The sequence below is a fragment of the Rhizophagus irregularis genome, chromosome 17 (genome assembly GCF_026210795.1).
Source record: "Rhizophagus irregularis chromosome 17, complete sequence".
In the NCBI taxonomy this organism is placed as follows: Eukaryota; Fungi; Glomeromycota; class Glomeromycetes; order Glomerales; family Glomeraceae; genus Rhizophagus; species Rhizophagus irregularis.
In genome coordinates this window covers 4,040,818-4,060,693 of record NC_089445.1, presented here as the reverse complement: position 1 = coordinate 4,060,693, position 19,876 = coordinate 4,040,818, and the positions used below count along the sequence as shown (strand labels likewise).

The following is a 19,876-nucleotide window of genomic DNA, read 5'->3' as shown; positions in this document are numbered from 1 at the left end:
AAAAAATGTCGGCTAAATATTTTTGTTCACATAAACCTATTATTTCTAGACTGGGATTTTCTTGTCATCTATTCTCTGAAGTTACAAAAAAATTTCCTCAGACACTTTTTTGGTCGTATATGAAACTTAATACCACTAGAGTATTGTTTTTGCTCTGTTTCTTTAACACCAGTGTGGAAACAAAGAAGCAAATTTAAATAAGTAAACAACGAGGATCATCTACAACAATTTAGAAAGTAAGAAAGACTATTTACTATTATTTTACTATTTTATTTTCCGGTTTCTTTTGTTTTCTTGTCAGCATTAACACATAATTTACTTTATTTAGTTATTAAAAATAACTATATAGTTTGTTGACTTTGGGACTGCGCCACATAGGAAAGACGAGGGGAAAAAAGCGAAAAAGCCCGATATTTAAATGGTTTTTTTTTTCCGGCGCAGCGGAAATTTTTGTTTGATGTACATTTGAAAGGGTATGCACAAATCCAAATAATGCAAATCCAAATAATGCAAATCGCCAAATATGGAAGTCGATAATGTATATGCTGCACCACCTCTAATTAATATGGTGAAGTTAATTTTGAATTTATGATACTGTAGCAGCTGCATCTCGAAGATAGTGATACAAAAGGGATAAAAATATTGTTGGATGGCGAGGTATCACAGATAATTTATTATTATGATCATCGAGAATTTAAGAATCTTTCTAAGACTATCGGCTTTGGAGGTTCTGCTTCGGTTTACACCGCGAAATGGATGGAAACAACAACAACATATGCAATTAAAAGATTTCGCAATAGTTCTAGGGATGATATTATTAATGAGGTTTGTTTTGTTTATGAGCATTTTTTTATTTGTAGATAAAATCTCACATTATTATTTTCTAGGTTTATTTAATGGGAAAAGTTAATTGTCACCCAAATATTATTAAAATTTGTGGAGTTACGACACTTGAAGGTAAAGATAATATTTTTTTTTTTATGTAAATAAATATGCTAGGAAAACAGTTACACATCCTAGAACCTGCTAGTTGAAAAACTATCGTTGTTGATATCTTCTCACCATTACTGTATACAGTAATATATTAGTAAGACTCCCATGTTTAAGTGCGAGTTACTGATAGTATCTGGTTTAGAAATGAAAAATCCAATATTCTCTGTCCAAACACTTATAAATACTGTATTTCTTTTTTAGGCGAAACAAATTATTCGCTCATCCTCGAATGTGCGGATAGTGGAACATTAGGAGAGTATTTAAGGGAAAACGCTGCAACTTTTAGATGGGAAGATCAATTAAAATTTGCAAATGATATCGCAAGTGCAGTTTTGTGTCTACATAGTCATCAAATTATCCATGGTGATCTTGTAAGTTATTACAGAATATTATATTTGCTTCCAATTTATGTTTTTTTATAATTAAAATATTTTTTATTTAGCATCCCGGTAATATTTTAATACATCAACATTCGATAAAAATAGCAGATTTCGGACGTTCACGTCTTCACGGATCGGTTATCAACAAAAAAGAAAAAGCATATGGCGTAATTCCTTACATGGATCCAAAAATTCTTAAAGACCATTCGTGTGATTTAACCGAAAAATCCGATATATATAGTCTAGGAGTATTATTCTGGGAATTAACAAGTCGTAAGTCGCCTTTTGATTTTGAAACAAAAAATAATTCCCCTTTCGAAATTATTAAAATCAAGTCGAACATCCTTGAGGGTATGAGAGAAAAACCTTCTCCAAGCACAAACCATAAATTTATTGCGCTGTATAAAAGTAAGTATGGAGTTATACTATGAATTTTTATCGTAATCTAATTTTAACTGTCGTTATTTATTTCAATAGAGTGTTGGCAACATGAACCAAATACAAGACCAGAAATTCGCCAAGTAATTTTAGAACTTGAAGAACTCAATAATAATGAACCTTTAGTTGTATCAGAAATTTTTAGTTCTGAAGAAATCGAAACAACATTAGAAATATCAGAAACACCAGAAAACGATGAAGTTAACGTACCAAGTTATGACTGTGACATAAACAAATATGAGTTATAGAATACTTAATTATGATGTATTTTTTATTCGTATCATTTGTAGACAACATGACTTAAATTATAGATTAATTTTCGTGGTTATCGTAAATATATCGTACAGTACAATGAAATAATGAGTAAAAAAAAAAATTCACTATATTAGTATTTGTTAGTCCTTTATTAATACGAAATCTGATATGGCCTGTCACCAAATTATCATATTCTCGTCAAAGGTCACAGGCAGTTAACGGAATACATTCTAAGTAATGAAATTTCTGTAGGTAACACTAGCCAATTAGGATTTATGTCATCGGTGTTATTTTCGTTTATTGCAGGAATACTATATCTATCAGTTTACCGTCATAACTCATGTCACATACATATATTTTCAGCTTTACTTCTTAAAATCATTTTGAATCAAAAAATGCAACCGAAGAAATCTACCTGATCATACAGTAAAAAATCGTACGCTAAAAATATTTCAGAAGAAAAATATTTCTCATTATGTTTAAGAAACTGACATTTTTTTTTGCGCAGAAGTTGACTGTAAACTTCAATTTCAACATGCTTGTTTTTAAATTCTGAATTATTCTTTGGTTAACATGTATTGACTCGAAAGAAATTCTAATTTCCGCTGATAGAACGTTAAGTTCGTGAACTTTGTTTCGTAAAGCTCTTATTTAAGCTTTGGTTGACTGAAAAACTGAAGGTGTAAATGATACCATTAAAAATTATGAATCTTTATTGCTTTAGTCTTAGATATTATACTGCCTCCCATGAGCATAGCGCAATAGTAGAAATGAATCTGTAGATTTAGCATAAGATTCAGTTCTTTTTTGTCCATCAATTTTTTTACCAACCGTAATCTCCGCTAAGGCAACAGTGTTTTCTAGAATATATTTTGGTTTAATGTCTTTGTTTCATCATAATTAATATCATAATAAATTATCGGGATAGCAAGTTCAAAAATTGACGGATATGAGTATTGGTCCACATCCATTGGTCGAAATTGTAAATTCACACTTTATTGCAATTGTCATAATTATTGAGCCTTCACGACTTTTATTTGTTGATGATAACATTCCAGATGCAAACGATAGTATTTTGTTTTCTTGATAATTTAATTAGTTAAGTGATACCGCTTTTATCACCAGCTGGCATATCATTGATTTCAACCGTTAAGTTTCTTTTCTGTACCTCATGTTCATTACTTGAAATTTTGTAATTAAAATGGTTGGAAAAAGCCAATAATCACCATAATTTTTGTTTACTTTGATAGCAGACTCCAATTTTTTTCATTCACTAGCATAAGGACCCTTGAGTATTTGCACAATAGGATGAACGGATGATGTCTTTCAATTCCGGGAGTTCCAGCAATCAACAATGTAGCTATCCATTCTTTGCTCACTCGCTTTCTATATCTTACACGAGATTTTGATCCTCATGAGGAATTTTTGACGATATTTTCTGTCCATAATTGTGCAACAATTTTGGCAAGTGAAGCGACTGCAGTAATTGCACAAGAATTTCGTAATAGGTGCTTTGGATTTAGGGCTTGGGTTGAAATTTATTTATAGAGGTATAAGACTTCATGAAAGAAGTTCTAATCAACTATAAAAATTGATTCGCATTTAAGTAGGAATTCCAAGTCACTAAACTTTTTCCATTCTCCTTGTTCGACATTTATATAGACGTAACGAAAATCAAGCCTCTTAATTACATTAATAATATTACTCCATTGTATTAATATAATTATCAAGATTAGTCTGTCTTGCAGAAATAAAAGCTTCTTTCTTTTAGCTTTTTAACAAATTTCAATACTTTTTTCGTATCAAAAGTATATTCCTGTGGCTCCAAATATAAAAATCACTTTATATAAAATTCAATAGCTCCATTATGAGTAATGGAACCTTTTCTACTTCTGTCTTCTTCTTGATTATTACTGGGAAGAATTATTCCCATTGTAATTTCATCCTTATCCACATTGAATAAATTCGTCAGCAGTAAAAGAATTTAATTTTCAAGATCATGCTTATCAATCAACTTTGAATCTCTTCCAAATTCCCTCATATGTGTAAGATAAACTTGAGTATCAGCACAGTCATCATCACGTCATGGTTATCAGTTATCGTCTCCATTATCATCTTTAGACAGAATATCCACCTTTAGCCAACAATTTTCAATGATAGTTTTTGTAAAACTATCCCATGCACGTGCAACGTATTTCATTAAAATTATTATTCATTAAAATTATCATATGCTTTAACTCGAATTTGTAAATATAGCTTTAGGTATTGTACCTAAAATAAACAACTAAGTATAAAATATTTTATATTTTTGATTAAATGTTCTTAGAGTTCAAAACCAATTCTGTACAATTTGAAGCTTACCTTGAAATTACATATATTACCTTGATCGCATGGTTGGAGGTGTGCAGTAGTGTTTGGAGGAAGAAATTTCAGAGTAATATTATAAACATTATTGACTAAAAGAAGAATGTTTCGACTTTGTGTTCTCGGTTCGACATTAATTCCAGATCAAAATCTGCATCCAACCTTTTTTTTTTTATTGATGTTTTTAAGAGCTCAGGAGGTTTTCATGTTTTGTGTATGAATAACGGACATAATTTTTTACTCCCGGTTGCATTGCAAGTAAGCGAAACAGTTACACGGTCTTTTGACTGTTTTGTTCAGAAATTTGACCGTCAAAAATCGTACGACTAGGTTACATTTTCCAAAAAGACTTGTTTTATCACATCACAGTTAAAGATGTCTTTACAGTAGCTCCGACTACGAAGACCGAGGCCAAGGGAACCTATGGTATTTCCTAATTCATCCAATTTTTAATTATATATTACCTTAGAATAAGGTTAACGCATTAACTGTTTTTTAAAAATTCCACGAATTCTTCACGCATTGTATCAAGGTCATTTGCAGCTTCTCCATGCATAATGTATTTCTTAAGGTTATGTCGCTTTTTGAGATTGTCAACCCATCCATTCCTTTAAATTTATCTTCTTTACACAAAAAAGCGAGCTTCAAGGTCTTACTTGAAAGAATATTATTATTGATGATAAAACCAGCTGCATTTCCACCCAAAATGTTAAAGCATCTTCATTATAGAAAAAGTAATCCTTTTTCGCGTCGCAAGCCAGCTTGATGTGAATCAAGATCCACAGCAAGCCAACGGTCCTCTTCTATTAAAATATCAATAATCATTCCTTCCCTAACCTCATAATTATTAGCTAGTTCTTTGTTTTAAGGAAGGAGTAGAATTTTTTTTTCAAACAAATTTCTTTTTTTCTTTTGTGCTGCTGTAAGAGATTTACGTTTCCTAGGGACTTCATTAAGTTGTTTATTACAGAGTTTTACAGGTTTGGCTTTCGGTATTGTTAAAAGACAGCCGGAGCAAAAAAAAAAATGTAAAATAAAATATGAAGCATGAACACATCCATTATTTATTAATTTTGGCAAAATGCGCATGTTGGAGTCATATCATGCGCATGATGCACGTGATTTCATGATGCGCATGTGCATAACAGCATAACAGCATAAATAGTTATAATAATCATTGTAAAAACGCGCACAAATTATTTGATTATATTTCATCATGTGCATGATAAATCGCATTTTGCCCATCTCTATATATGGCTACTACATTGAAAGTGTTTCGCAAAAATTCTTCGGTATATTCATAAAAATTCAAAAAAAAAATCCAGTATAAAAGGATCGTTTTATATATGCATGTTCGCACACCTTACTTCGTTAAACGTTGTACGGAATTTAATTAGTAAAGTTCGGTTCAAAACCCGTATCACGCTGGAGATGTGTTATTCTCTTATTCGTTATTTCAAAATTCGTTATAAAAAGTATACTTTATTTAATGAAATAAATGTTGCCGGAAACAGCAACTAATACATTATTACATAGTAAAGTCTGTTCTACTAAAAGAAAACTTTACTAAAGTTCTCAAGATCAAATGCGATCGAGGGTGTCTTTGTGTCTCTTTCGGTAATCCGATTAATCCTTGTGACTGAGACGATGACGTCTGGGACACCCATCTGGTTCTCCGCCCTTTGACAAATAAAAGGAAGATTAAATTGATACTAAAGAATCTAAAAACGAGAGATTAGCCTTCATTCATACCATGGTATGTTTACATGTATTTGATCGACCCACGCTCCAATGGCGTTGCCATTTGGAAACGTAAATACTATGTTATTATAATTTGTCGCGCCATTTTCTGTAAGATTTGCGATAATTGTAGCCTTGTCTTGATTTGCAACACCATTTCGAAGTCCTGGTGCAGTCGCAACATCATTAAACCCTGCCAAATTCCATTCAAATACGAGGGCTGGCATGTTTTTGTCTTTTTTCAAAGCTCGGAGGACCAAAATGGCCGTGTCGTGATTATTAAGGAATGGAGGGAGGTTTTCAGGTGCTAAAAAAAAAGAATATTGATCAATATATACGAACATAAGCAATTTAACTGCTAACTTTGTAATCTTGTTTTTTTGAACTGTATATAATTAATAGTTATTGAAAAGCTCAAAATTTTACTGAGTTGATAAAAAACATACCTTTATCGCAAATACATCTGAACGGGTTTGACATACTTGCGAAATGAAGGAAAAATAGTTGAAGTATTTAAATATTTAATAAAATATTTTTATTAAAATATTTTTAAAAAATATTTAATCAAAGTATTTTTATTAAAATATTTTTAAAAAATATTTAATCAAAGTATTTTTATCAATATTATTTTCATAAAATTGATGGTGATTTCCGCCGTAGAAAATTATTTATTATGCTGCATATTGTGCGAGCTTACATAATGTACATACGGTAATGGTTACAATTAAAACCCTATAACAAACTTATAATCCTTTTGAAGTATAAAAAAGTTTTTACTACGAACAATTATCATTTATCAAGACGCGGTTTATGAACTTTATAAAATTATTCTGACACTCTAGTTAAACAATAACTTCATAATAATCTCCAATTTCCAATTTATTCGAGATTTCAACATAAGTACCAGTTACATTGTTGATACTAAAGGTTGTGGCGTAAGAAATTATGAGAACAGTTTAGGCGAAACTTACGAATGTTTCATTCTCAAATAGTAGCATCAAAATTAATCATCCATCCTGCGCTTATATCTTGTATTGTGGTCGAACGCAAAAAAATTATGCAATTTATTTCATTGTTTACTCACATTGTGTTTTATCCTTTGCTACATGAGAATGTTGTGGACGTGTAAAATGTATTATGTATATCGGAAAATAAAATATTATTTTAATAATAAGAGACCAAATTAAATTTCTTTACACAGTATATTAATAAAATGGATAAAAAACGGATTAAACCTTTGTGTTTCACCATTACCACAATATAAATTTGAAGAATACGAACAGCACAGCCTTATATATATAATTAACCCAGCCCTGTAATTGGATCAACCAAACAACAAAATTATTCACGTGGAAAAATGTGACTTAGTCTTACCTCAAAAAAGATTCTTTTGATTGAGAAGAAAAGTTATATTCTAATGGCGTCATATTTCTCCTTTAATATACCGAATTTACTTTCTACTTTACTATCTACTCACTGTTCGTTCAAACCTCTACATACGGTTTTGATTTGGGTAACGTAAGTCAACAGTTTTATAACGGAGGCTGGCGCTCCAAGGAATTTTATGAAATTGACGAACATGTTATAAATAATCTAAGGATATAGCTTTTTTTTTGGTAATTTCCCTAAATATTTGTCCCCGCCCTATCAGTTGTGATTTTTCTCCCCTATTTAAAATACAAGTTACGAACTTCAAGTGCACAAACACGCTTAGTAAATTTTTATTGAGTATATCATATAAAATAATGTAATTTTTTATAAATTAGATGATTGTTAAACTATAAGGCTATATCAATATTGTTCGAGGTGGATTGTTTACTTTATAGAGTATGATCGAACATACCACTGGTGAAAGTGAAAGAATTAATGATTTAATTAATAAGTGTAAATTATTGATTTTAAAAACCATTCAATTCTAGAAACTCATGAAAAACTTGAAACAATAGCAGAAGATCTAAAGATCATCTCAATGTTAATATTCCTTCAAAAGATGTAAGAAGAAAAAAATAATTTCAGTGATATAAACTGCTGTATAAAGAAAATTATAAAAAATTTCGCTCACATCTTACATTAAATGTAAAATTATAAAAAAAAAATTTGCAATTTAACGCAGAATAAAGCCTTTATAATCAATAATTTTAGATGTTGATATATTATTAAATTTATAAGAAATAGGAATAGTTTGCATCAATGAGTAGGCGAAAGGAATTATTCGAGCTCTAACTATAAAACGAGAGTTCCTACATGCTCACTACTCCGTATTGTTATCTAAGTTCTCATCGACTATTTTTATTTTACTTCGTGCTAAATGTAAATTTAGAAAATAATTCATAGAAATTCTATTTTAATTTCAAACAGTAGTAAGTTTAAAGAGTATGTTCTTCAGTTTATCAAACAAAAATCAAATTAAAGTTAGAAAAAATAAAATTTAGATCAAAATAATAAATGACATGAAACATATTTCCGCTTCTTTTTCTTTCTTTTCACGAATATAATTTTTTCCTTACAAGGAAATTAAATATGTTTGATCAGACCATTTAACCAAATTTGTATTTAATTTTAAGGAATTCCTTTGATTTTATTCGTATAATCAATCGTATTCACATATTCTCCAATTAATGCCGGCAATTAGGGATTTATGAATTTCCTAGTAAATCCTTGCCAAATTTTGATTATCTTGAAACATTGGATGTCGTGTAAATTTTGTTGATCATCACTTGAAACAGACATTACAAATACCCGAAATATCTAAAAAAAATAAGAACAGAAATTTCTATATCACCATGAAAACCATCTTCTCTACCTTTATCATTAGTATAATCACGAGCCTAGTGCTTAGCTTAGCTTGGATGCCGGTCATCGAAAGTAAGCATTTCCTAAAATTAAAATTAATCAAATTTGTGAATATTTTTTTTTTTTTTCGGACCACTCATCTTGAAAAATTATTTTCATTACATAGCTTGCTCAATAGGTGAAGGAAAACGTGATTGCCATTCAGGCTTCTCTTGTAGCTCTAACAACGATTGCATATTCAAGAATTGTGAAAATTTCGTCTGCGTGCGCAATTTGTCTGGTGGATGTAAAGTTGGAGGCCAGAAAAAAAATTGTAAACTCGGTGATCCCTGTGTGACTAGTGATGACTGCCAAACACCTGGCTGTGAAGCTAACGACAAGGGAGATTCTTTTTGTGTTTGATCATAGATGATGACTTTTTACTGAATGTATATGTAAATTCTTTATAATGTTGCATAAATTTGCACAGATTAAAGTGTAATTGATCAACTTGGCAGCGATTTTTTTTAAAAAAAATATGTACTTTAATTTTAGTTCATCTCTCAGAAAAGAGACCAATTTGTACTTTATGTATATTATTTAAACCTACCTAAAATACTATCTATCATCATTGGTCCAACTTTCATATAATATCACTGCGGACGAGGAAAAGCTTGACAATCAGATAAACCCTTACTGAAATTCCTTACCTAAATTATTACGAAAAAGATTATTATGTACTCTCCACTGTATTTTCTGATTTATTTGCGAAAATTATATTTAATAAATAAAAAATGTAATTATCTTGTGTTTCACTTCTCCTTCAAGATATTATATTCTTATTGTAGTTTAGAAATCTTATGGATAACGCGAGTTAATGAAATTAATATTATTCATTTTCTTAACATTTTTAAAAATATTACAAGCAAATATTATATGTATGTTTTTACGTAAGGTTTTCTTAATAAAACACGCCACGAGTAAATTTAAAACTGAATTGAATTATTTAAAAGGATATAGATTGATACGCGAATTTATCAATAAGGTTCTTTATTGAAATACTTTTACAGAAAGACGTAAAATAATATTAATTAATTAACTATAAATAATACATTACATACTATTACAAAATAAATTAAATATGATAAATTAAAGTACATTCACAATGTAAATATAAGAAAATTTATGACAATATAACAATATAAGCAAGGAATAATAAAAATAAAATCGTTCTAGCGGATCACACATCTGCCGTCTGAAGAACAAGTGGAGCCTTTAATGCAGCAAGCACCGTTACTGCAAATTTTGGCGTTGGAAGGGCATGGAACGTTGCATTTGTTATTACGTAAGCATTTCGTGCCTGTAGGGCAGCATCCGGACATATCAGGACATGCTTTAAAATTGTTTGGACATTGAAGCCGTCTAGACACTAAAGTTCCGGTTTTTGTTACTTGAGAAATATTTGATTCTCTTTTAAAATTAGTTGGTGTAGCGGAAGTGAAAGCAATGAAGGCAACAATTGCAAGAACAAGAATTAAAAAAAGTTTTTTAATCATTTTGGAAGTAGTTGAGATTGAAATGATGTCTTTTTTTCAATTATTGTTTTGTTTTTTTTTTTCAGAATGTGGAATTAGGGAAGTTCAATACGCTTATTTATAGATAAATCGTTCAATATTTGAAAGTTAGATGCTAATTTGAAAAATGTTTATAATGTTAATGTTGCATCGCAGAAATATTTACACAAAAATTCTACAGAAATGTTTTTTTCTTTCTTTTTCTTTCTCTTGTCTCTTGTTTGATGGAATAATCTAACTCCTTGTTCTTTCAAAAAGAAGATTATTGAATGAAATCCCTCGAACCCACCGATTAATATGGTTAGATATAATTTTATTTTTCATTCGCGTCTCGCATTTTTATTATGATCACCAATCCAATCGTCGAATTAATTTCCATATAGGAATAACGCGGGATTAATATTTAAATACGCAAGAAAAGTTACAAGGAATTTCTGCGGAATTTCCATGTGTGAAATAATCATTCTTCAAGTTAAAAAAAAGGAAATTAAATTCGGAGTGCTCCGATTTTCATATTTTTCCAAATTCAGTAAATTTAGTTCAAATTCATTTTGTTTTGCTATATTTGTTGTAAGTTACTGTACATGAGATTATGAGTGCATTAGATCCAAATCCAAGATTCGTTAGACGGAATTAAAAACTCCGGAAGCTAATTAATTAAAATTTTCCAAATTAATAGCGCTTTGTTTCTTATTAACCAATTACAGTCACTTTACGTTATATACAATTAGAACTATGATCGACATGATTGAAAAATGACAAAAATATATTTGCTTCATTCATAATATTCACCATGTCTTTTTATTGGTCAATCATTTTGAAAAAAGATAATATGGTTACAATGGACCGGGAACCTGTTGTTAAGTCCAGACTAAACCACTAAATTTATTGTATGACACTGCCTATAGTACCGCGAGTATTTTACGGGTACTAGTAATACTAGAAGATAATAATCATCACTAAAATTAGACAATTTAAAAGTTAATCTGTATATAACATTTGCTGTATTCAAGACGAGTATTTACATGCAAAAAGAGAAATACTATAGACAATGCTATACTTTCTATTCCAATCACGGATAAAGACCAGAGTCGGCGGGTTTAAAACATTTTCTTTTGATATTTCAAAATTTGTATTGTTCCTTTAAGCAAATTACAATAAATATAAGTAGAACTTTAATAAACTAATCAAGAAAAAGATATATTGGATATTCTCTAGTATTAATATTACCTAGGCTTCCGTCTTTCTGTCGTAAATTCTGTTGTAAATTCTATGTTTTTATTTCCGTAATGTACAGTATATTGACACTAATTAGAAGTATCATATACTGTATAAAGTATATTTGCTATATCCATGGATTAGAACAGATTTAAATGTCTTTCCGTAATTGTTAGTTGCTGTTTTAATGTAAAATGTTAATTAAAATCAATCATACGAATATCAAATGATTACACAAATATCGAAGGGAATGTCGCCTATTTCAATATTTTCCAAATCATAATTGTAATTTCCTAAATATCAACATTTTATAACATAATAACACCAATTAATGTTAATGCTCTGTCATTATTTGCTTCACCACTATAGCCAATAATATATTAGACATAAAACGAAAGAAAAAAATTATACATAAGTCCATAACGATAATAAAATAGAAAATGTCTGCGAATTTATTTAGTTAATGATAACAATGGACTCATGTCATCAGTGAGTGACCGGTGACTTTTTTACCTTAGAAAATGCGTTTTTATCGTTCTTAGCATTACCACTAAAAGATTTTTTTGATACATTTTATATTTTCGGAAGGTCATCTATTACCCTCTGCGGTTCGAACGATCTGACCGGTTAGGATCTTATTCTGATGGTAAATAAATTACTGTAAAAAGCCACTAACAATATTTATTTTATCACTTGCAGTCAAAGGCTAGTCGCGACTTTTCAAAAGTACTAAAACGTCTTTTCCTGTGCATCCGAAATCCTCCAAAATGTGCACTTGAGGAGACTGTTACAGTGAATATAGGACCATAGAAAACACAAAGAAGCCATTTTTTCACATTCCATTTCATAACGTTTGTTGACTTTTTAAAATTTTTCAATATATAATATATATTGCAGTCGGATACTTATGTCCGATACTGTACTGTAATTGAAAAATAAGTTAATTAATGAGTTTAGAAAGATGTTCATTGAAATTTGGTTATTTATTCATTTGTTCTCTATAAATAAGATTTAATGATTTATGGTAAATAAATTTATATAACACATTTTTTTTCATTATTCATACAATCATGCAATAATAATTACCCAATCACAATTATTCGTCAATTTGATTATCTGAATCTCGATCTGAATTTTATATAAAAAGAAGTTTCTTTTGACAACTGTAATGATAATAATACTCTCGCATAATACTCCCGCTATTATCGGCCATATATAATCTTTTTATAATTTGGCAGTATTATTACCATTCATACATATTTTTCTCAATAAACTTAATTAATCCAAACAGATTATTAACAACAATGCGACTATTTCAGATAGTATTATCATGTATACTTTTGTTGCAACTATTTTATTATTCATTCATATTTTATTGAATAAATTCAATTAAATAATTAAAAAATCCAATTCCAACAATGTTTGATATTATTTAAATGATTGAATGGATCCTCATTTGTTTTCAATTCATTTTTTTTTTTTTTGAAAATTTTACATCGCAATGATAATGTTTTATTTTGGGTTACTCATAGTAAATTCTTTCAAAAATAATTTCATCTTGGCTCAGATTTCTATGCTTTATTATTTCGAACATAATCTCAAGTTTTCATTTCATCCTTTAATAGTTAATTTTTTATAATGACAATTGATATTTTGAATTTTATCTTTCGATGACTATAATAGTTTATAATTTATTACTGTACCTAACCGGAAAGTTTTATTATATACAATTATTGATCCATTAAGAAAATATAAAAATAGTATCATATACTGTATGATGAAGAATTAGTACCGTAATAGATATGTATTTATTATATTATTTTCAATTATTTTTTCAATTCTTTTAATTCGAAATTTCGGGATTTTATGTATTTTACATATTATTATTATTATCAAAAACGACATATCTTGATATGTGTATTAATAAACCTCATAATATTTTTATACTCTACTAATGCATGATATTTTGCATAAATTTTGGAAGTAATAATCGGTTTCCATCTAATAACTCGATCGTTAAAAGAACTTGCCAGCATAAAAGATAATCTAGAAAGGACGGGTGAATTATCTTGTTAGAAAATGTTTCCAATTCTTGTAAAAAATTACAAGGATGAAATCAAAAAGTTATATCAGCTTATAAGTCGCTCAATTTGTAATTCTGTATGTATTAAATTCACTCATTCGATTCAAAAATCTATGAAATTACAAGTTCGGGAAGTTAGGCATAGATAATACTCTAATATTTAGAAGCCGAATTAGGCTCTGTGGCCAAATAAAAAAAATATAAGATACATGCGGTAATTACTATGAGAATTATACTTATTTTTGATCCAAATCTTGTTTGATCTTTAGTGCAAGAGAAATTGTTAACTTTCAATTTTTTTATGTATGCCCGTGCTTGTCTACAGGAATATTCTAGAAACTTCATGTAGATCTCCACATGGAAAAAACGAGAACATTCTGAATAAAACAGATCATATCTTTATTTCGGACATTCCTAATTGGTTTTAATTCTTCATACTTTCCTTTATTCAACTTGTGCCTTTATTCAACTTACCTTTATTCAACTTACCTTTATTCAATATGAGCAATATGAGTAACTGGAAGAATGTAAATAACTGGTAAGAATCCATATTTGTTCCCTTGAATTTGTAAGGTAAAAAGAAAATGCGGTATTAATTTATTTTGTTCTTATTTCAGGCATTGGTAAGTATTCAAACAGAATATATACGCAAAAATAAAAGAACAGAACTATAGTGATCCTTTGATTCAATTCATAGGACCAGCAAAAATTGCTTGAACTGGGCTAAAGAATATTTGAAAGAACAATCGGCCAACCTTATAGCCGAAGATAACGGAATCTGTGTTCAAATTAATGATTTGACAGAATGCTCGGGTGATGCCGAATTAAATCAAAGAAAAGGAAAATTGATACCTATTATTGATTTAAATCTAGAACTAACTTGGTCGGGTAAATAAATTTCTTTTAATAACTTTAAATTAAATAAAATTTACCTAATGCTTAGTTATAATTTCATAGGCAATACTTCGGATGATAACGAGGCTAAGGGTACAATTAAGATCCCTGAACTAGATTCTGGATCAGAAGGAGACTTTGATGTAACTTAGAATTGAATTTTTTTCATCGTAAAATTATGTGTCTTTAAAAATAACTTTCCCTACATTTTAACATATTCTTTGTTCTAGTTTGAAATCACGGTTGAGGAAGAAAATGATTCAAAAAGGCCAATTAAGGAAGTTGTACGCACGCACTTGATTCCCTTGTTGAAAGAGCAGTTTAAGAATCTCGGAAATGATATGGTTGAAAGTACGTCAAATTTAAAGTTTATAGTAGATTGTATCTCGAAAAAAAAATTAATTAGTGTACTTTTGTTAGCTCATAGTAAAGATGTTAAGATTGAATCTTCTCAACTTGGACCTGCAACTCCTCCAAGGGCAGTTACGCCCATTGAACCTTCCCAAATTCATACGGCATCAACCCCTCCTCGACCTGCAACACCTACTACATCTAATTCGGATACCGTCAAGTCTTCAGCGCAAAAAATTATTAATACAACTAATATTAGTGAAGTTGTTGAATTACAAACTTCGGCAGATCAAATTTACGAAACGTTGCTTGATCCTGGTCGTGTTGCAGCTTGGACAAGATCTAGACCGGATATATTTAGACATGTTGGAAGCGTATTTAGTTTATTTGATGGGAATGTTACCGGAACTATGGTGGAATTAGTAAGTAACGATTCTTTCAAAGATTAGCTTTCGTTATTATAATTAATAATTTAATATTTTTTTTTTTTTTAAGGTTCAAAACGAAAAGATTGTACAGACATGGCGTTTAAAAACTTGGCCAGAAGGTATAATTTTTGATATTTAGATCATCCTGTTTTATTTGAACTTAACTATCAATATTCGTGTCAATAGGACATTTTTCGACGGTTACTATTAAATTTGAACAAGCAAGCGATTTCACTCGTGTTCATATTAATCAAGAAGGGGTTCCTATTGGAGAAGTAGATGCAGTTCGTAATAACTGGCAATCATATTATTGGAATCCTATTAAAAATGTTTTCGGGTATGGATCAATATCATCATCGTCATCAATTCCACTGAAATCTAAAAATAAATCATCCAAGCCTCGTAAAAATAGACGGGGTAGCGGTGAGAAAAAAAATAGTAATAGTTCGGGTGGTGGTGTTGGTAGTAGTGTATTTGCGGTTGCTATTGTACTGACTGCTATTGTTTTGGGATACGTGTTTTTGTCACGTTCTTCTACTACGTAGATATGGAGCACTTATATAATTCTATAAGAAAAATCGAAGAAAGGAGGAATTCATTGGAACCTATGGTAAATAATTTGACGGTAACTTTTTTGGATCTCGACCATTTCTCAATTCCCTTATACTCGTAAAAAAAATTTTATATAATATTACTCGGTAATTATTGTTAAAATTAGAAAAAAAAATTAGCTTATTCGTAATTCTGCCAAAAATAAATGATAAATTATCCTTAACATTAAGTTTCTGGACAATAAATAATAATTAGAAGAGAAAGAAAGTATCAATTCGGTTCTCTATATTAATTAGTTTGTAATGTATTCTGCTATTTTCAGCAGAACTTCAAAAGTTTTATTAAAAGGTTATTTTTTTTTTTTCTTAAAGTAAATTAATATATCTAATGCAAAAAAAAAGGTATTGGAATAAATATTCATTTAATATTAAAGTATTACGATCGGTTAAGAGAAGCAATAGATTCCTTAATAATAAGAAATATGATAAATTAGGAGTAGCTGGAAAATAGATTATAAATAGTCTTTAAAGATAAATGTTACCTGAGCTGCATCTCGTGTGACACGTTTGAATTTTTGTACTTCCTCCCAACAATCGAGGGTTCGTGAACTGTTATTCCTATTAAAAGATTCATTAGATTTCGCTTCATTAAAACATATTCTAAAACTTATATATTTACTTGTAACAAGATATCACAGCCCGTTGTTGTTCAATTATTTCAGATGAAACACTACTTTTATATTTTCTAATAAAAAAAAAACAAATTTTATATTAAAGATATATATATATTAAAGAATCGAACACAGATAGTACCTTTCAATTCTTTCAATCAATTCATTTATATCATGTTCGGTAGAAGCAGAACTAGCACCACTATCAGTAAGTGAAATTTTCTGTCTAAATAGTTCTTCTTGAACACGTTGAGCAACTTCATCTTCTCTTTCACGAATTCGTTTTAATTCATCGTCTACACGTACTTTAATTATATTTTCCAATTCTTCATTAAGTACTTTACCATCACCTGAATAAGTAGTTGGTTGTGATATTTCTTGTTTGGCATGCTTCTATTTAAAGTGATAAAAATTAATGTGCGTGAAGTATTTTAATCTTAAACAATTAAGATATTTACCGCTCTCTCTCTCTCTCGTTGTAATTTTTCAACTAATCCACGAGAAAACTATATCAAAAAGAATCTTATCAAAGGAATTTTTATGTTTTAGCCGTAATTATGTAACAGTTCGTTTTACATACCCTAATATTAGACTCGTTATAAATTGTAATAGGAGTTTCTAATGATTGTGAGGCCCCCATGTCTTCAAGAATATACTGCAATTGCAGGAAAATGAATATAAAATAAATTTTTACATCTATGATCTACAAATTGATCTACAAATTGATTTACAGTAAATTTTTAAAATTGACCAAGATCGACAGATTTATAAAAAACACTCACTTTTCGCTTTTTACAGTTACGTAATGTCTAAACAATACAAACAAACTGAAGAGTATATTGATGTAGACGATGAAATTCAAAATACTGCTCAACAAACTGGTTATTCCTGGGAGGAAGAATATAAACGCAGTTGGGATGTGCTACAGGAAGACGAGGATGGCAGTTTGAAACGAACTGTTGAAAATCTTCAGCATCGTATGAAGAGAAAAAAGTAAGTGATACCAATTTTTTTTTATTTTTTCTTACTTTTTAATAATTGAGTCAATAACTTCTTTTTAGACTTTTTCGAGATACATCAACTATTCGACGTGGGATAATAAGACATATGTTTTTGATAATAGATCTTTCAGAAGCAATGATGGAGAAAGATCTTCGCCCATCTCGACTAGAACTAACTCTTTCATATGCCGAGCAATTTATTTTAGAATATTTTGATCAGAATCCAATTTCTCAACTTGGTATAATTGTAACAAAGGGTGGCATTGCGGAAAAACTTACCGATCTGACTGGTAACAAGCCAGCCTCTTACTTTGTAATATTGATGATAAATTATAGTCAAAAATAAACTTTCATTCCCATTTTCCATTAAATTAATATTTTAATTTTAACTTTATATAGGTAATCCAATGGATAATATACGAGTTTTAAAAAACAAGAAAAATACAGATACTGATGGGGAACCGTCTTTACAGAATTCTTTACAGATGGCAAGATCAACTTTGATGTAAATAATATATTATTTATATTTTAAAATTAATATGTTTATTTATTCATTTAATGATCTAAATTTGTTTAGTCATGTTCCAGCTCATGGATCGCGAGAAATGCTGATAATTATGGGATCTCTTACAACTTGCGATCCGGGTGACATATACGATACGATAGATAGTTTAGTAAGTGAAAACATTCGTGTCTCAGTAGTTGGGTTAGCTGCTGAGGTACAGATATGTAAACTCATGTGTAAAAAAACAAAAGGTAGTACAAATTTGTTTTTTTTCTTCAAAAAAAACTTTTTATTCTCATTGTTATTCTCATTATTTATTTATAAAGATTATTTTTTTTAGGTACATATGGAGTGGTTCTAAATGAGGCACATTTCAAAGATTTGTTGTTTGAAATTATACCACCACCACCAGTTTCTGCTGCTCAAAACAAAGCCGAATTAGTTATAATGGGATTTCCAAGCAGCGTTACTGATTCAATGCCTTCACTTTGTGCATGGTATGAATTTCTTAATTTTGTCATATTATAAGGAAATTATTCAATAATTTTAACTATACTTAATTTTACTATATAGTCATTCAAAACCTACAACTAGCGGTTACATTTGTGCTCGATGTAATTCAAAGATTTGTGATTTGCCAACGGATTGTCCAGTGTGTGAACTTACACTTGTGTCAAGTCCACACTTGGCAAGATCGTATCATCATTTGTTTCCTATAGATAATTTTGTAGAAGTACCGTGGAATAGGTTAGATACTATAAATCTTTTAGTTTGTTTGCTATTTATCGTACATTTATTAATATATTTATTTTTATAGTGCATTTGCAACACATTGTTTCTCATGTCAAATGCCTTTTCCAAATCCAACGTCAACCTCATTAGGAGCGCGTGTTGCTCCTGATACAAGTGGACGATATAAGTGTAATAAATGCAATCAATATTTTTGTATTGACTGTGATGTTTTCGTTCATGAAGTTATTCACAATTGTCCAGGATGTCTGGCAACTACTTCAAGTCATTAATTAATAAATACCAACCGCCTTTCTTAAAAAAAAATATATATAATAATTTTATTAGTTATTATTTTGTTACAAATTTATATAATAGAAAATATTTTTTAAAAAATAGAATTATAGTTTTTTTTATATAGGGATTTGATTACGCGATTCTTAGAAAGTGTAAGATGAAAAAATTATTAGACTTTTGGCCAATTTGTTTTTTCAGCTTCCCGTTTTAAATTTTCTTTAAAGCTTCTCATAAATATTTCTGTACGTTTTGCACTTTCATTAATATAAGGTGAAGCTAATTTAACAATAAATGAAAAGGAACATGAAGTTATTTATTTCATTCAAATTATTAGAAATTGAACATTACAAATGTAACATTACATACCTTTTTCTGTCATTTTTGATATATGTGTATGTGTTTTCGTAGCAAACCTGTGAAAAGCTGGACTTTCTAATAACTTAATAATATTGAGAAATTGGTTAATACAGTTAAGAACAAGAAAAAACTTTGAACTAAATTTAAACTACCTTTTCAGTTATGTATCTTCTGGACCAATAATGAATTAATTGGGAAAACATTTTTTAAAAAAAGAAAGTATTATGTAAAAAAAATATTTAGATATCTTAAAACACATTACAAATTTAAATTGA

At 29.4% G+C, this 19,876-nt stretch overlaps 8 protein-coding genes across 10 annotated transcripts; 3 read left to right on the top strand and 5 right to left on the bottom strand.

The window, feature by feature from the left end:
• Window positions 1–14: 14 nt before the first annotated feature.
• On the top strand, window positions 15–2,059 carry OCT59_009577 (uncharacterized protein; the record flags this gene model as incomplete). The annotated part of the gene is made up of 7 exons (XM_066133670.1): window positions 15–236; window positions 329–473; window positions 604–825; window positions 888–957; window positions 1,195–1,364; window positions 1,436–1,781; window positions 1,851–2,059. Exons 3-7 carry the CDS (start codon window positions 757–759, stop codon window positions 2,057–2,059), a joined length of 864 nt encoding a protein of 287 aa, XP_066000088.1. The 5' UTR covers window positions 15–236; window positions 329–473; window positions 604–756.
• A 3,921-nt stretch (window positions 2,060–5,980) lies between these two features.
• Window positions 5,981–6,650, bottom strand: OCT59_009576 (uncharacterized protein; the record flags this gene model as incomplete). The annotated part of the gene is made up of 3 exons (XM_025315429.2): window positions 5,981–6,110; window positions 6,183–6,477; window positions 6,617–6,650. 3 exons carry the CDS (start codon window positions 6,648–6,650, stop codon window positions 5,981–5,983), a joined length of 459 nt encoding a protein of 152 aa, XP_025182835.1.
• A 3,301-nt stretch (window positions 6,651–9,951) lies between these two features.
• On the bottom strand, window positions 9,952–10,566 carry OCT59_009575 (uncharacterized protein). Its single transcript, XM_025315430.2, has one exon. The coding sequence runs from the start codon at window positions 10,496–10,498 to the stop codon at window positions 10,175–10,177; it is 324 nt and encodes a 107-aa protein (XP_025182837.1). The 5' UTR covers window positions 10,499–10,566; the 3' UTR covers window positions 9,952–10,174.
• An 821-nt stretch (window positions 10,567–11,387) lies between these two features.
• OCT59_009574 (uncharacterized protein) lies at window positions 11,388–12,279 on the bottom strand (the record flags this gene model as incomplete). Of its 2 annotated transcripts, none has more annotated exons than XM_066133669.1 (5): window positions 11,388–11,455; window positions 11,542–11,657; window positions 11,747–11,786; window positions 12,060–12,097; window positions 12,248–12,279. In XM_066133669.1, the coding sequence occupies 5 exons, from the start codon at window positions 12,277–12,279 to the stop codon at window positions 11,388–11,390; spliced, it is 294 nt and encodes a 97-aa protein (XP_066000087.1). The 2 variants fall into 2 exon arrangements, with proteins under 2 accessions (XP_066000087.1, XP_066000086.1); XM_066133668.1 differs by lacking the exon at window positions 11,388–11,455 and adding an exon at window positions 11,456–11,475.
• Window positions 12,280–14,317: 2,038 nt separating this feature from the next.
• On the top strand, window positions 14,318–16,414 carry OCT59_009573 (uncharacterized protein; the record flags this gene model as incomplete). Its single annotated transcript, XM_066133667.1, has 8 exons — window positions 14,318–14,355; window positions 14,435–14,440; window positions 14,515–14,705; window positions 14,775–14,854; window positions 14,942–15,062; window positions 15,132–15,484; window positions 15,558–15,913; window positions 16,036–16,414. 7 exons carry the CDS (start codon window positions 14,318–14,320, stop codon window positions 15,627–15,629), a joined length of 861 nt encoding a protein of 286 aa, XP_066000085.1. The 3' UTR covers window positions 15,630–15,913; window positions 16,036–16,414.
• On the bottom strand, window positions 16,335–17,390 carry OCT59_009572 (uncharacterized protein; the record flags this gene model as incomplete). 2 transcript variants are annotated; one of them, XM_066133666.1, is made up of 6 exons in its annotated part: window positions 16,335–16,426; window positions 16,584–16,659; window positions 16,721–16,786; window positions 16,855–17,105; window positions 17,171–17,218; window positions 17,293–17,390. In XM_066133666.1, the coding sequence occupies 6 exons, from the start codon at window positions 17,350–17,352 to the stop codon at window positions 16,418–16,420; spliced, it is 510 nt and encodes a 169-aa protein (XP_066000084.1). In that variant the 3' UTR covers window positions 16,335–16,417. The 2 variants fall into 2 exon arrangements, with proteins under 2 accessions (XP_066000084.1, XP_025182839.1); XM_025315432.2 differs by having other exon boundaries at window positions 16,340–16,507; window positions 17,293–17,352.
• A 127-nt stretch (window positions 17,391–17,517) lies between these two features.
• Window positions 17,518–19,240, top strand: OCT59_009571 (uncharacterized protein; the record flags this gene model as incomplete). Its single annotated transcript, XM_066133665.1, has 8 exons — window positions 17,518–17,705; window positions 17,774–17,952; window positions 18,012–18,026; window positions 18,113–18,218; window positions 18,291–18,469; window positions 18,559–18,715; window positions 18,792–18,965; window positions 19,036–19,240. The coding sequence occupies 8 exons, from the start codon at window positions 17,518–17,520 to the stop codon at window positions 19,238–19,240; spliced, it is 1,203 nt and encodes a 400-aa protein (XP_066000083.1).
• A 26-nt stretch (window positions 19,241–19,266) lies between these two features.
• On the bottom strand, window positions 19,267–19,829 carry OCT59_009570 (uncharacterized protein). Its single transcript, XM_066133664.1, has 3 exons — window positions 19,754–19,829; window positions 19,611–19,683; window positions 19,267–19,520 (listed from the first exon to the last, which is right to left on the bottom strand). The coding sequence occupies exons 1-3, from the start codon at window positions 19,802–19,804 to the stop codon at window positions 19,414–19,416; spliced, it is 231 nt and encodes a 76-aa protein (XP_066000082.1). The 5' UTR covers window positions 19,805–19,829; the 3' UTR covers window positions 19,267–19,413.
• Between the last annotated feature and the right edge of the window lie 47 nt (window positions 19,830–19,876).